General features: G+C 47.9%; 1 protein-coding gene and 1 long non-coding RNA gene across 2 annotated transcripts; both read left to right on the top strand.

The window, feature by feature from the left end:
- The first annotated feature begins 107 nt into the window (after window positions 1-107).
- On the top strand, window positions 108-5,283 carry RPL26 (ribosomal protein L26). The gene is made up of 4 exons (XM_047758538.1): window positions 108-181; window positions 888-1,060; window positions 2,565-2,705; window positions 5,114-5,283. The coding sequence occupies exons 2-4, from the start codon at window positions 893-895 to the stop codon at window positions 5,240-5,242; spliced, it is 438 nt and encodes a 145-aa protein (XP_047614494.1). The 5' UTR covers window positions 108-181; window positions 888-892; the 3' UTR covers window positions 5,243-5,283.
- A 1,078-nt stretch (window positions 5,284-6,361) lies between these two features.
- On the top strand, window positions 6,362-11,510 carry LOC125114449 (uncharacterized). Its single transcript, XR_007131805.1, has 4 exons — window positions 6,362-6,606; window positions 6,955-7,185; window positions 9,435-9,923; window positions 11,392-11,510. It is a non-coding gene; the product is annotated as an uncharacterized LOC125114449 (long non-coding RNA).
- The last annotated feature ends 3,839 nt before the right edge of the window (window positions 11,511-15,349 follow it).

Genomic DNA, 15,349 nt, shown 5'->3' with positions numbered 1-15,349 from the left:
CCCTCCGAGACACAAGAGGTCACTAGTCATCGGTTTCGTCCCCAGTTTCCTCTCCGCCGTCAACGCCGTGCCTCTCTCGCTCCAAGAAACATCTGTCTCGCGAGATCTCTCGTAAACTTACACAACCGGAAGACGACTGTGGTTCTCTTCCCTTTTGCGGCCATCGCTGAAGCGCCAGCGGGTGAGAATTTCCCCGGACAATGCATATAATCCGCAGCCATCCGTTCACGAGCACGGTGGCTCTCGACCCCGGGGACCTAGATCATGTTTTGGCGGTCGAGTAGCAGCCAGAGAGGGGGGCCAGGATGGTCTCGGCCTGTTTTTCCCCTATCCCAAGGGCCTCCGGGCTGGGGGAGGAGGAGAGAGATTTTGGGGACTTGGAAACCAGCGCTAAAGGGGAGGGAGCCTGTTGCGATGGAATCTAGCCTGTGCAGTGTGGTTTCCGAAGTAATGATCTCCATATAGTTTCTTGGTAAATGTGCAGAACTTTCAGATCGCGTTCGCCCGTCAGACGCCTTTTTGGACTCGAGTTCTGTGCGTTTTCCAGGTTCGGGATGAGGAGCCTGGTTTCATTCATTGTGGAGGGGTTCAAATGTGCTCACACTCCCTAGGCTAACGTTGATTGGTCTTTCTAAAACGTGATTCTATTTAAATTGAGTTGTCAATCTGCTTTGCCCTAATTCAGTAGACGTAAGTCCTATCTTAGCTTCCTTACACAAGAAGTTTAAAACAAGTGTTGATAGTGGAAAGTTCTGTTTTGGTGGAGTTAAAGGACTTATGACAATTTCTGTGAGCGTTGTAAACGTTCGAGATGAAACTGTTGCAGTTGTTTATAAACTGAGTGAAGTTTTGGCCGTGTAAGGGTTTACATTTAATTTTTTATTTAGCCAAAATGAAGTTCAATCCTTTTGTGACCTCCGACCGAAGCAAGAACCGTAAAAGGCATTTCAATGCACCTTCCCACATTCGCAGGAAGATTATGTCTTCTCCTCTTTCCAAAGAGCTGAGACAGAAGTACAATGTTCGATCCATGCCCATCCGAAAGGACGATGAAGTTCAGGTATGTGCTGTGTTCTCATCATCATAGCGGATGTCCCGCACACTTGGCACAGACGGTGGACTGCGTTCTGCAAGGGACACATCTGCGACACTGGTTCCCAGAACACGGAGTAGAAAGATGTTGAGCCAGGGACTAAAGTATAAAAAGTGTGCTGCTTTCATCACCTTTACTTTGGTGAAAATCACTTGCCCCAAGTATCAGATGCAGTCATAGTTAAAAGAAAGATGGCTTGGAACCAGAACATTAGATTGGGGAGTATCTTTTTCTGGGTATGTTTGGTTGTTGAGGAGGCATTTGAGGACTAGTAAACAATTGTGTGTCTGAGTCAAAATCCAGACAGCAGGAGTTCATGTTGTGGCTCAGCGGTTAACGAATCTGACTAGCATCCATGAGGATGGGGGCCTGATCCCTGGCCTCACTCAGTGGGTTGCCGGCATTGCTGTAAGCTGTGGTGTAGGCCGGCAGCTGTGGCTCGGATTGGACCCCTAGCCTGGGAACTTCCATATGCCGAAGGTGCAGCCCTAAAAAGACCCAAAAAATCCAGACTATAGAAGTCCTAACTGAATCATGTTTCATGTCTTTGCAAGCACTAGTCAAATCTATTTAAGTGAAATTTTCTATAACTGTTTCCTACCTGATTAAGAGATTCAAGCAGTCTCTAAAGCAACTTCATGTTGGCAACATTATTAAAGTTCCCAAATAGTGGTAGGGGTTGAGACCAGCCATTTGTCCCTTCTGTGCTGGTGCTAAAACTGCCAGGAGATTTGGGAGGCAGTCTTCTCTGCTTTCAAGATATTTTTACATGAGAAAGTCTGACCAGAAGGAAACATCTGTTCAGAAGCAGTTTAGTAAGCTGCCAATCACTGGGACTCCTGGGTAGAGAATGAAGTTAGTTAACCTTTGGGAAAGAACTGGTATGTTCCCTTAGATATTAGCTGCTGCCCACTCTCTGGCAGTGAATTGGACACTTTAATGGGTTGTGAATTAAATATTTTTGGCCTCTGGCCTGTTCCTTTTGAGATGGGGTGACAATTTCCTTGTCATCTTGGTCAAAAAACCGAGGTGAGCTTGTTGGCTTCCTTTTTTGGCTGCCCCACAGCATATGGAGTTCCCGGGCCAGGCATCAAATCTGAGCCGCAGTTGCTACTTACACTGCACAGCAACCCTGGATCCTTAACCCACCACACCAGGAACCTGTGTCCCTGCGTTCCAGAGATGCCACCAATCCTTTTGGACCACAGCACGAACTGCCGATGGGTCATCTTTTGTAGGGATGCTCCGGCCATCATTGGAGATTTATATGGAGTATAGTTTATTTGCAGGTTAGTTAAAGCCAAAGAGAGAATTTCTGGCACGCTTCCATTAATGATTGGGTCTTTGAAAACTGGAAGGGCATATATATAGCCGCATAGAGGAAGTGATGTTTACCTGGTTCATAGTTTTCCCGACAAGTTTAATGTTCTCTTATTCACTTATATCTGCTATTTTTGAATTTTGCATTTAGGTTGTACGAGGGCACTACAAAGGGCAGCAGATTGGCAAAGTAGTCCAGGTTTACAGGAAGAAATACGTCATCTACATTGAACGAGTGCAGCGGGAGAAGGCTAATGGCACAACTGTCCATGTGGGCATTCACCCCAGCAAGGTGGGTGTGTTTGAGGTTTTTGCGGCTGCTTGACGGGAGGAGGCAAGCAGAGCAGTTATCGGCAAATTGCTTGTTTGCAGAGCAGTCCCAATGAAGAGATTTTAGGTGTGCTGGAAAGCAGTCATAAAGCCCATACTGTATTTGAATTGAGTGTTCTAAATTTTTATGAAGTCAGGCTGTCTTTAACATTCTGTATGTATATTTATGTACTTTTTCCTTAAAAGCTATTAGTAAACTGATTCATCAGTCTAACAATGGATAGGTCTTAAAATCTAGGAAATACAGTAATTTTTAGATGACATAGAGCTGGTACCCTGTGTATTAAACAGAACTGAGTAAAAGGTAAGGCAAGCTTTACAGCCCTGGCGAGTGAGTAAGAAGCCATTTGCAGATGGGGAAAGTCTAGGGCTTAGAGGCTAGAGCCTACTGCTAGTGATATCAGTCAAGTGAAAAATAGAAGGTATGGCCTCATCCTCATGTCTTGGTCTTTAATGTGAATTCCCCAATATTGCTTTCTCTAATTTCTCTCAATTCAAAGACAATTATGTTTGAGATAAAGGTAATAAATGCACTTGTGCCTGTTCAAATACTGAGGTGTTTGTCTCTTCAGCTCTTATGTTGGCACCATGAATCTAAGCTTCAAACTACAGAAAAGTCAAAACACTCGCTAGTACAGAAAAACAGCTGCTGCCTATCTAGCGCCTAGGATTCAGTTAACATTCCTTCCCCCTCTTCCCTGCCCTCGGTGTATCACAAGCATCCCAAAACTTCACCTCTGTCTACTGCAATATGTATCTCCTGAAAGCGAGAACTTTCCCATTCTTTGCTCGAATCATATTTTTTGCCCCCACCACTAGATCAGCTGTTGTCAAGATCACCAACAGTGACAGTCAGTGACTGACTCCTAGAGTTTTTAGAACTTAAGGCAGTGTTTGACACAGTTGGCAGCTGGTCCTCCTCTTGGCTCAGTGAGTCATCTTCATCTCCATTATTCCAAAGAGACTTCAATATCCCATTGACTATTTTGCGTTTCAACTTGGCTAGCTAATGGATACCTCAAACCTAACAAGTTTAAACTGGTTTTGTCCTTGAACCCTCAACATTTGCTACTGCATCACCCTCTGGCAGTGCTATCCTCCTGATGGCTCAGGCCAGAGTGTCATATTGATTATCATATACCCCGTGTGGGTTGATAAGAACCATCAGTGTGGAGTTCCCATCGTGGCTCAGTGGTTAACAAATCTGACTAGGAACCATGAGGTTGTGGGTTCGATACCTGGCCTTGCTCAGTGGGTTAAGGATCCAGTGTTGCCTTGAGCTGTGGTGTAGGTCACAGACATGGCTTGGATCCCAAGTTGCTGCGGCGAAGGCCAGTGGCTACAGCTCCGATTGGACCCCTGGCCTGGGAACCTCTATATGCCACGGGTGGGGCCCTAAAAAGACAAAAAAAAAAACCATCAGTGGCCTGCAAGACACCTGATCTCCAGTCACCAGCTATTTCTTGCCGTCGTCCTATCCCACTCTCCACGTTCTAGCCTAATGGCATCTGCTGCTCCTACAGCCATGACAACTTGCTAGAATTGAAAATTCAGTTCCCAGGTCTACTGAAGCAGAATTTGGGGGCGGGACCCGAGGGTCTATTTTTTAAATGTCACTAGACACCCAAACTTACACAAGTTCTCCTGCCTCTGGACCTTTATGCTTGCTGTTCTCTGGAGCACTCTTAGCCCTTCTCATCAGGTCTCTGTCCAAATGTAGCCCTGTCAGTGGGGCCATACCTGACCACGATACAATGCGTGGAGCCCCTGTGCTCCAGCGTTCCATTTACTGGCTAGAAGCTCCGTGGCGGCAGAGGTTGTCTTCTGGGTGCCCTGCTCTATTTCCAGACCTCATTCGGTGCTCTCTTCCCACTTGCCACACCTTCCTTCATAAGACCAAAATTTAGCATAGTCTAGGTGTCCTAGTGACTAGATCTGTTGGAATAAGACCTGTTAAATGACTTCACTAAAGCTTTCTGCACTGAAGTAAATGTGGAGGCTACATTTAATTTCCAATCTACAGTTCTAAAGTTACTATAGAAACAAAAATGTGTACAACTTGGTTAGCTTATAAAACCGAGATGAGAGTAGAAAAGATGGTGAATTTTACAGTAGAAAAGCTGATTTTGCAATGAAGCACAGAAGAGGATGGGCCCTGATGCTGCACTGCCTTCTTTGTTGGCTGAGCATTAGGGAACACAGAAGCCAGGCTTGTTTGGGGTTCAGGAATCCCCCACACTCTGGCACTGATGTGTTACGGTGGCCACTACCACAGGTCAGGAAATGGGACTGAATGTTGGGCCTTCCATGTGTTCTGTATTGCTCATTATCTATCTAAAGCTTAGAAGTGTTTTTCTTATTTTCCTGCAGGTGGTTATCACTAGACTAAAACTGGACAAGGACCGCAAAAAGATCCTTGAACGTAAAGCCAAATCTCGCCAAGTAGGAAAGGAAAAGGGAAAATATAAGGAAGAAACAATTGAGAAGATGCAGGAATAAAATAATCATGTATAGAACTTTCATTAAAAACCTAAAATGAAGAGTCTCTGTTTATGTCTGGTACTTTCGAACACTGTCTAGTTTCCAGTGGGTCAGTTTTCAGAGTGCAGGTGATACTGGCTGTCTAGGAGCAGACTACCTGTTTTGTGGCTTGATCCCACTAAGAAAAGTACTGTTTAAGAGAGCTGGTTTTTTAACCAACTTTGAGCATCAGCTCTTTAATAATTTAAATGCTTCCTTTCAACCAGTATTCTGGAATCAGGGCTAATAAAATAGTGGTATGTTTTGTTTTGAGCAGGCAGCAGCAATTCTGGGATGTAGTGAAATAGCCAAGGGCCCCCTTTACTATCTTCTTTTGTGCACTGGTGTTGCGTGACAGAACCAAAACAAATCATTAAGTTACAATGAGAAGCAAAAAGTGTTCATCTAAAAATGCAGGTTCTGGAGTTCCCGTCGTGGCTCAGCAGTAAAGAACCCGACTGTTGTCCATGAGGACGCGGCTTATCCCTGGCCTTGCTCAGTGGGTTAAGGATCCGGAATTGCCCAGAGCTGTGGTGTAGGTCGCAGACTTGGCTGTGATCTGGTGTGGCTGTGGAATACGCTGGCAGCTTCAGCTCTGACTGGACCTCTAGCCTGGGAATTTACATATGCGGCGGGTGCGGCCCTGAAAAGGTTAAAAATAAAAATGCAGGTTCTCTTAGGACTGACAGGGTGCAGAATAACTGGTAACACCTGTGTGTCTCCGCCCTTCCTCACTTTAAGCATCTAAACCCGTGGGACAATGAATGCGGTTTACTTTCCAGGGGAGGCGTGCACTTACCTGAGAGCCTTTACAACAACGAATGGGACTGGGTAACCGAGTTTGCCGCCTGAGACTTGAGGTACTGCCTGGCTTAGCCAAGGTCACGTCTCCGCCGGCCCCAGGCGTCACCTTGGAGCCCTTACTCACCCGCAAGCTGGGCAGGCGCCAGAAGCAGCGTTACGAGCGGAGAGCAAGTATAGGACTTCTTCCCCGCCCGGCGTCTGCGGGCCGCCCCTCAGGGGGGGGCGGGGCTTCCGGTCAGCACGGAGCCACTTCCGGCGCGGTCGGCCGCGGGAACCCCGGCGGGGCGGGGCGGAGAGCTGCCGCGGTGGGTGGGGCGTGCTCCCGACCGTGGGGCTGATGCATCCCTCTGCTTCCAAGTGTCGCGGTCATGCAGAACTACCTGGATCGGTCGTCTCAGGCCTCTCTGCTCCCTTGCGGGCCTGGTTTACTTATTCAGCGGAACTGGCCCCCTTCGGAGGAGTGGGCGAGGCCCGGTGTGGAGCCGGGCGCGGTGGTGCAGAGGCCGCGGAAGTCAGGGGAGGATGGCGGTACAAAGGAGGTGATGTCCGAGCCAAGGCTTTTGCTTTTTTTTTTTTTTTTTTTTTTTTTAGCCAGGTCTTTAGGACTAAGCGGGAGTTTGCATTGTGGAACGTGCGAGGACGCTGTATTAACTGGTTTATCTGCATTACCACCGAGTCTTCCTAACAACTCGTGTTGGAGACTAGTATTCCATTTTATAGTTGGGGAAACTGAAGCCTTAGCAACTGCCCAGCTTACGCCCACAGTACACGATAGAGTCAGAAATTGACTTCCCAAGCCTAGTCTCTTAATCATACCTGTGCACTGCCTCTCTACTACACCTAAAACCTGTGTTTTACAAATGTCCTTTCAACACCATTTGTCTCAGCTCTGTATTCGTCGGCCCTCTGGGGGATACAGCGAGGTAGAAGCCTTGGCCCCGTTCTGAACCAGTTGACCAAAAATCTCGAGCAGAGCGCTCCAGTGAGAGGAGGGAGAGACAGCTGTCAGCTGGAGCTGCTGAATGCAGCGCGAAGGATGCTGATTTGAGCTGGGCGTGATTTGGAAGATCCAGGGAAGGACATCCCAGGTCCCGGACAGCCAAAGCGAAGTCTCACAAGTGGGTGAGAAAGGGAGTTCTTTCTCTAAACAAGCTCATTTCATCAGTTAGGCCACCAGCACAGGACACCAGGAAGCTGGCCGCCTTCCTTTGGGGCCACGTTTAGTTTTTTTCACTCTGTTTTAGAACAGGTGTTGAAACTCAGATAACTACAGGGGTGGGTTGGTCAGGTGAAGAAGTTAGTAGCATAGCTTCCTATCTAACAGGAGCTGCTACCCCTCCACTCCAGCCAGTTATAGCAAAGGAGCAAAGCTCACTCTGTGACAGCATTTTCCCATTTTCAAGAAAGCCAGAAATCTAGATTTTTTTATATGAAAGTTCCCAGTCTGTAATTATAGGTAAATCATTAGATTTTAAAAAAACACACACTGGGAGTTCCCATCGTGGCGCAGTGGTTAACGAATCCGACTAGGAACCATGAGGTTGCGGGTTCGGTCCCTGCCCTTGCTCAGTGGGTTAACGATCCGGCGTTGCCCTGAGCTGTGGTGTAGGTTGCAGACGCGGCTCGGATCCCCCGTTGCTGTGGCTCTGGCGTAGGCCGGTGGCTCCAGCTCCGATTCAACCCCTAGCCTGGGAACCTCCATATGCCATGGGAGCGGCCCAAGAAATAGCAACAACAACAGCAAAAAAAAAGACAAAAAGACAAAAAAAAAACACACTGGATAAAATAACCAAAATAAATGTGTCAGGATTCCTGTTGTGGCTCAGCAGGATATCCCATGTTCTCTCTGTGAAGATGTGAGTTCAATCCCTGGCCTCAGTCACTGAGTTAAGGATCCAGCCCTGTGGTGTAGGTCTCAGGTGCGTCTCAGATCTGGTGTTGTGGCTGTGGCTTAGGTCTGCAGCTACAGCTCCGATTCAACCCCAACCCAGGGAACTTCTATATGCAGCAGGTGCAGCCGTAAAAATTTAAAAAAAAAAAAAATCTATTAGCCAGTCGTGGCCCTTGAGCTATGCTTTAGAATTTCATACTATTAGGAGGAAGTGGGATGGACTGGGAATTTGGGGTTAGTAGATGCAAATTATTGCATTTGGAGTGGATAAGCAATGAGATCCTGCTGTATAGCACAGGGAACTATATCTAATCACTTGTGATGGAACATGATGGAGGGTAATGCAAGAAAAAAGTATATATTTGTACATATATATATAACTGGGTCACTTTGCTGTACAGCAGAAACTGACAACATTGTAAATCAACTATTATAAAATTTTTTGAAAGAATTTCATATTACAGTGTAAGGACCATTTCTCACATTAAAGACTGAGGTTTTTTTCGGAGTTCCCGTCGTGGCACAGTGGTTAACGAATCCAACTGGGAACCATGAGGTTGCGGGTTCGATCCCTGGCCTTGCTCAGTGGGTTAATGATCCGGCGTTGCCATGAGCTGTGGTGCAGTTTGCAGATGCAGCTCAGATCCTGCGTTGCTGTGGCTGTGGCATAGGCCGGTGGCTACAGCTCTGATGAGACCCCTAGCCTGGGAACCTCCATATGCCGCAGGAGCGGCCCTCAAAAGGCAAAAAAAAAAAAGACTGAGGTTTTTTCATTTTTTGATAATAAAACTGTTTCCAGGATGTCTTCTTCATCCTTTTATAGGATGGAGATGAGGCATTTCCTTTCTGCATGGTTCCCTGAGGGGCCTCAAATAGCAGCCAATGCAGCCAGTCAGTTTCTGAGAGATGCTGGTTTCCCTGAGGAGTCTGGAAGGTGCTCTTCCTGGATCCTATTGAATTGAATATCTTGTGGTTTCATGTCTCTTCTGAGGACTGTAGAATGATAATAGATGTTAGCTGGGAAACAAACGAATGCCAATGATTATGTCATTGATTATGAGGGGCTGATTATGAAACAAGCTGTTGTTTTTTTCCTTTACTGCAGGACTTATCAGAGCCTTTAAAATGTCAGTTTGCACTGAGGATCCTGAGTTCAAGCTTAGAGTAAAGAGCATTTTACAAATAATCTATTTCTTCAATTCTGAAAAGCGTATTTTTCACGTTTCAAAAATCTGGATGTGTTCACTTATATAAGGCCTCTGTTTTAACTCTCAAAAGAAAATTGTCATCAAGTCAGTGGTTTTATGGCCAGTAGTGCGTTAGAATCTGGAATGTTCCATGGTTAACCAGAGAGGCTAAGCAAGGGAATTCAAAGCCTTTTTTAGTGGAGGACCTTCAGGACCTTGAAACAGGCTCAGCTTAACCAAGACTCTTGCTCAGAGCTTCTAAATGTTTCCATCTTTCTCCGCTTCTCAGGATTCTGCCCTGCCCTTCAGCTCTGCATCTGATGGCCGGCATCTGGGGGATCTTGTTTTCCTAAGATTGTTGGAATTCCTGTTATCATCATATGAACTCTTCTCCTGGCATCATCAGCTTCCTGTATCCAGGAGCTGTTCTAAGGAACCTCAGTGCAGACACCTGAGTATCACGTTCTCTGCCTGAAGAATTCTCCGATCTTGGCAGAGTGTGGACCCTTTTGAGATCTTGCTTTTTGGCATGATCATTTCCTGACATACCTCTATGTCCATTGGTGTAATTTTTTGTTTTTGGAAACAGACTGAGCTGCTTCTGCCCAGAGCCATCAAGGCTGTACCTGAAACTGTCTCCTGACCTTGGAGTGCTCAAGTTCACATGGACTCTCCACTTTGTTCTGGAGATATGTGGGCTCCGGCTCAGGCAGCATCAAGACAAGCCAGGCCTGCAGACCTCCCCAAGGGACAAAATCCCTCCTCCTCACCCACGAAGGTGGGCTCATCCTGCTGGATGTGAGACCTTCCCTTTACCTCTGCTATCTTTTCTCTGTGTAAGATTCACATGACTCCTGCTCAGTCATGGATGTGGGCACACCTCCGTGCCCGGGACCTCCACCAGTCCTGCTGCAACTGCTCCGTAGCCCAGGCCCCACGACATAACCGTCCCTGTGGCAGCAGGTGGTAGATAAGACCAAAGGATATGACCAAAGATTGGAAGGGTTAGGCCTCTCAGGAGGATTGCCCCAGGGGCACGATGCTGGCAGGTTATGAGAACGAGATGCCTCAGGGTAAGGACCCAGTCTTCACTTACTAATCCTGTAAATGATAGAGAAGGGAAATCCAGCATTTAAAAATATCCCACCATGGAGTTCCCGTTGTGGCCCAATGGGATTGGCAGCATCTTGGGAGCTCTGGGACACAGGTTCTGTCCCAGCCCGGCACAGTGGGTTAAGAATCCAGGGTTGCCGAAGCTGTGGCTTAGGTTGCAACTGCGGCTCAGATCGGATCCCTGGCCTGGGAACTCCATATGCTGCAAGGCAGCCAAAAAAAGAAAACAAACAAAAACTATATATATATATGTGTGTGTGTGTACAAATCCCACTGCTTGCTCCATGAGTCCCCTAAAATGAAGATAAGACTCCAGCCAAGAAATTAAGTTGATTTGGGAAAAACTAAAAATCCCTCCTTGGTGTTATAACTTCAAGTTCAGTTTACTGTTATTATGTAGTGCTTTCTAGCAATATTTTCCCATTTATATTATTTTTAAAAGAAATGGAATTTCCCTGGTGGCCTAACAGGTTAAGGATCCCGCATTGTCACTGCTGTGGATAAGTGACAATGCTGTGGTGTGGGTTTGACCCTTGGCCCAGGAACTTCTGCATACCGTGTCCAAAAAAGCCCATTATTGCCTTAGAGATTTCCAATTATCTCTCCTGTTTGATTAACAAAAACTGGTTAATTAGGTTTCACTGTATGAGCTAAGGAGTTTTATTATTCTGTTTGCCTAAAATCTAAAATTTGTACTACATATTTGCATATATATCTCTTACATATATGTATTTGTATATTTGTATTGTGCCTTTGTATTTGTATATATCTTTTTTTTTTGTCTTTTTTTGCCATTTCTTGAGCCGATCCCATGGCATATGGAGCTTCCCAGGCTAGGGGTCCAATCGGAGCTGTAGCTACCGGCCTACACCACAGCCACAGCAACGTGGGATCCGAGCCAGGTCACAGATGTGTCTGGAATCCCACGCTGCTATGACTGTGGCCTAGGCAGGCAGCTGCAGCTCTGCTCCAATTCGACCCCTAGCCCAGGAACTTCCATATGCTGCAGGTATGACCCTAAAAAGAAAAAAAAAAAAAAAGATGAAACATTAATGAGAAACTTTGGCAGGAAAGTCTTCCAGGTGGAATATCAGCGACTTTAACTTTGTTCTGTTTCTTTCTCCCTTTCTTAGGATCCTTCTTGCACTTCTCCATGACGAGATCTGGAAGGGACTCCCCTGGTGTCTCGAACACAAGGACATGTAACATGAGAGCAAAGTTTCCTTTTTTTTTTTTTCCTTTTTTTTTTCGGTCTTTTTGCCTTTTGAGGGCCGCTCCTGTGGCATATGGAGGTTCCCAGGCTAGGGGTCTAATCAGTGCTGTAGCCACCGGCCTATTGCCACAGCCACAGCAACGCAGGATCCGAGCCGCATCTGCAACCTACATCACATCTCACGGCAATGCCAGATCGTTAACCCACTGAGCAAGGGCAGGGATCGAACCCGCAACCTCATGGTTCCCAGTTGGATTCGTTAACCACTGTGCCATGACGGGAACTCCCGGGAGCAAAGTTTCTTATCAGCGTAACAAAATTAGCTGAAAACAGCAGTTGCAATATCACGTGGTATTTTCCAAAGAAAATTACTTTCAAGCAGTCCAGGAAGTCAACAAAGCTAAGGAGAAGGGGAGGAAGTCATCACATGGGTTATTGCCAGGCAGCAAAATAGGACGTGATCTCTGTACAAGGCACAGAGAAACTTCCCATGGAGAAGGAGCTCAAATACGGTATCACGTGCATAAGGAAGAGCTGTTTGCCATGCTTCACGATACACATCCCAACACTGGGCATGGCGGGCAGACGTGCAGGCTCAAGGAGCTGCAAGGGAAATATGGCAGTGTCACCAAAGAAGTCATTGTCTTATATCTGACACTGTGGAAACAGTGCCACCAGAAGAACGCAGTACCCAAGAGAGGCCTTGCACCCAAGCCCATGCCCTTTGAGGACGTTGACTCCAGATGCCAAGTTGAAGTGCTTGATATGCAGTCCAGTGCTGATGCTGAGTTCAAGTTTATTTTGTGTTACCCGGACCGCTTGACCACGTTTATTACTTTACAGCCATTAAAAGCCAAAGAGGCCCACGAGGTGGTCTGTGCCCTCTCGGATGTTTTCACAATTCTTGGTACAGCCAGCATGTTGGAATCGGCCCGTGGCGTGGAGTTCCCAAACCAGGTTGTTAATGAGCTCAGTGAGGCATGGCCAGACCTAAAGATCATCTCTCTGGTAAGTATCACCCTGGCCAAGGCCAGGGCTCCCTGGAGCCAGCAAGCCATGATGTCAAGAGCATGCTCAGTGCCTGGCTGCAGAGGCACCACTCACGTCCCTGGGCCGAAGGCCTGCCAGTCACGAGGAATCAAGCCTTTGATGTTTCCTTGCAGCAAAGTCCGCACGAGGCAATGTTTGGTCATAAGGCCAAATTTGGACTCTATTCCTCGCACTTACCCCTGGAGATGGTGGCTGTTTTACAGGCAGACGAAGAACTAGAAATTGCTGAAGAACAGCTCGAAAGCAGCCTGTGGATCAAACAGGAAGAAAGGGCTGAGGCTGGAGCAGACAGATCGGATATGGACACGGACGTCATTCCCACCCCTCCCGAAGCTGCAGAGCCCAGCACCTCACAAGGGGCCCCAGGTCTCCTGTGCTGGTGAACAGACATCTCCTGGGTGGGCACTCAGAGCACCTCTGGGCACCGTGTAGCCACCTGAGGACGGCTGCCAAGGCCCTGGAAGCAGGAGTGCAGGCCACACTCTCAGGAAAGCTGCCTGTGGCGGTCCTGGCTCGGAAGGGGACAGTGGCTCAGGTCTCTGATCTAGGGCTTCCCTAACAAACTGCCACCAACACGGAGGCTTAAAACAACTGGAGGCCAAAGGTCTGAAATCAAGGTGTTGGCAGGGTTCGCACCCTCTGGAGGCGCCCAGGGAGACTCCATTCCATGCCTTTCTCCTTCCTCTGATTGGCCTCGCTTGGCTTAGAGTGGCACAGACCCAGTTTCGGTCTCGTCTTCACGGGCCTTGTCCCCTCTGTCGGTGTGAGTGCTCCTTTTCTCTCTCTCTCGCAGGACACCTTTGGACACCAAATCTATGTCGTTGGATTCGGGACCCACCCGAATGGGAGCTGATCTCATAGTGAGGTCCTTACCTTCATTTCATCAGCAGACCCTTTTCCCAAGTCAGGTCACATTCACGGGTGCTAGAGGTTTGGATCTGGACATATCTTTTTTCGGGGGATTTGGTTCTACCAACTGTATACAGTCCATAGAAGAGTATATTTGCCTGCAGAACATGGCTGATGGGATCTGAAGCCTGGAGAGCTGGCGGGACTGCCCTACGTATATCTAGTACCTATTCCTGCCCTGCCCGTTACGGCCACTCAGACACATAAACCAAAGCCGGGGGCACTGGAGAAAAAGATATACATGAAAGACAAATAGTGAAAAGAAAAGAGGTTGATCGGAGTGGCTCCTGCGGCACCAGGACACAGGTTTGATCCTGGGCTGGCACAGTGAGTAAAGGATCCAGCGTTGGTCACAACAGAGGCATAGGTCACAACTGCAGCTCAGATCTGACCCCTGGCCTGCAAACTCCATATGCCACAGGGCAACCAAAAAAGAAAGAAAAAAGAGGTTGATCCAACATGCCCCAGAGACTGGCTGCCCCGGCAGCCTCAAGAGAAACCTGATGTGCCATCCCCGCCCCCAGGATGGCACACACAGGGATGATTGCCTGAAACATGGTTTAAAAGTAGGTCGAAATTAAGGCATGGCTGGGATTTGGGTCTGAGCCTGCCAATTTTCTCTGCCTCAAACACAGCACAGCATGTTGTATTCCTGGAACAGGTCAGTGTCCTGCAGGAAGTGACCAAGAGCAAGGAAAACAGCTTGGGACTCTGGAGCAAGATGTAGAAGTTGGCCTGAGGTCACGCGCCAACCAGAGAAGAATAGAGCCAGGGCCAGTCTGGGTCAGAGTTCGGAGTAAAGGGAAAGAGGACGCCCAGGATCTGTGCACTGCTCTATTCTCAAGGCCCGGAAGAGTATCTAGGCGATCAGAGGTGTTCGGTAGGGATTTGTCGAGTGTACAAATGAACCTGCAGAGATGGACACAGGGAAGGAGAAGAGGCCACAGTTCCGTTTTCTCCCATTCACTCTTCTTGCATATCCCAGACCCGTCTGAAACCATTCCGGGAGTTTCCATCATGGCTCAGCCGTTGACGAACCCTACGAGTATCCATGAGGACTCAGGTTCCATCTCTGGCCCCGCTCAGAGGGTTAAGGATCCGGCATTGCCGTGAGCTGTGGTGCAGGTCGCAGATGTGGCTCGGATCTGGTGTTGCTGTGGCTGTGGTCTAGGCCGGCAGCTGCAGCTCGGATTTAACCCCTAGCCTGGGAACCTCCATATGCCGCAGCTGCAGCCCTTAAAAAAAAAAAATTCTGCTTGCCCCGGTGCTGGTTTTCTCTTCTGAAAGAGGTAGGAAGAGTCCTGATGCTGCCTCCCTCACAGGGTTGTCGTGAAAGACAGTCAGATACTGCAGGTGAAGTTCTACGAGGTGCGTTGGCCTCACTACCAGCAGATCTTATCATCCGTGTGAGACTTGGCCATCTCTGCCCATTGCCGTGACTTTGCTGATTCAACAGTCTTAAGCTGGGTATTCAGGAAGGCTGGGTTATTGTTCGAAAGGAGGTGGTACAGCTTTCCAGCTCATTTGGGGGGACTAGAATCTTGCTGTGTCCTTGGCCTGCCCCTCACTTTCCACTTCTTCCTTTGTCACTCAGCCCAGCAGTGATGTTGCCATCCCTTCCCCCCCACTGACCCACCACCTCCTGGTTGCTGGGCAAACCAGGAACCACATCATCAGCTCATGTGGGTGAGAGGTGAGATGAGACCCAACACCACTGTCTTTCCCAGGGGGTGGCTGCAAATAACCCAGGTTTCCGGAGCGGCGACATCAGCCTTCCTCTTCTGCTCCTTAGTGTTGGCCGAGGAGAGCTTGACCCAGTGCAGCCTTAACTCTTCATTATCACATTTCAGCATCTGGAACAGAGCTAACTGCTTTCAGTTGGCAAATATATTTCATCCATAAAATATTTTTAAAATTAA

The sequence above is a fragment of the Phacochoerus africanus genome, chromosome 14, assembly GCF_016906955.1.
Source record: "Phacochoerus africanus isolate WHEZ1 chromosome 14, ROS_Pafr_v1, whole genome shotgun sequence".
NCBI classification, from domain to species: domain Eukaryota; kingdom Metazoa; phylum Chordata; class Mammalia; order Artiodactyla; family Suidae; genus Phacochoerus; species Phacochoerus africanus.
Note: the sequence above shows the minus strand (reverse complement) of the source record. Positions and strands in the feature narration are given on the sequence as shown.

Coding starts and splice junctions, on each gene's coding strand:
- RPL26 (XM_047758538.1), top strand. CDS start 893: ATGAAGTTCAATCCTTTTGTGACCTCCGACCGAAGCAAGAACCGTAAA. Junction 1,061..2,564: donor GAAAGGACGATGAAGTTCAG/GTATGTGCTGTG, acceptor TTTTGCATTTAG/GTTGTACGAGGGCACTACAA. Junction 2,706..5,113: donor TGGGCATTCACCCCAGCAAG/GTGGGTGTGTTT, acceptor ATTTTCCTGCAG/GTGGTTATCACTAGACTAAA.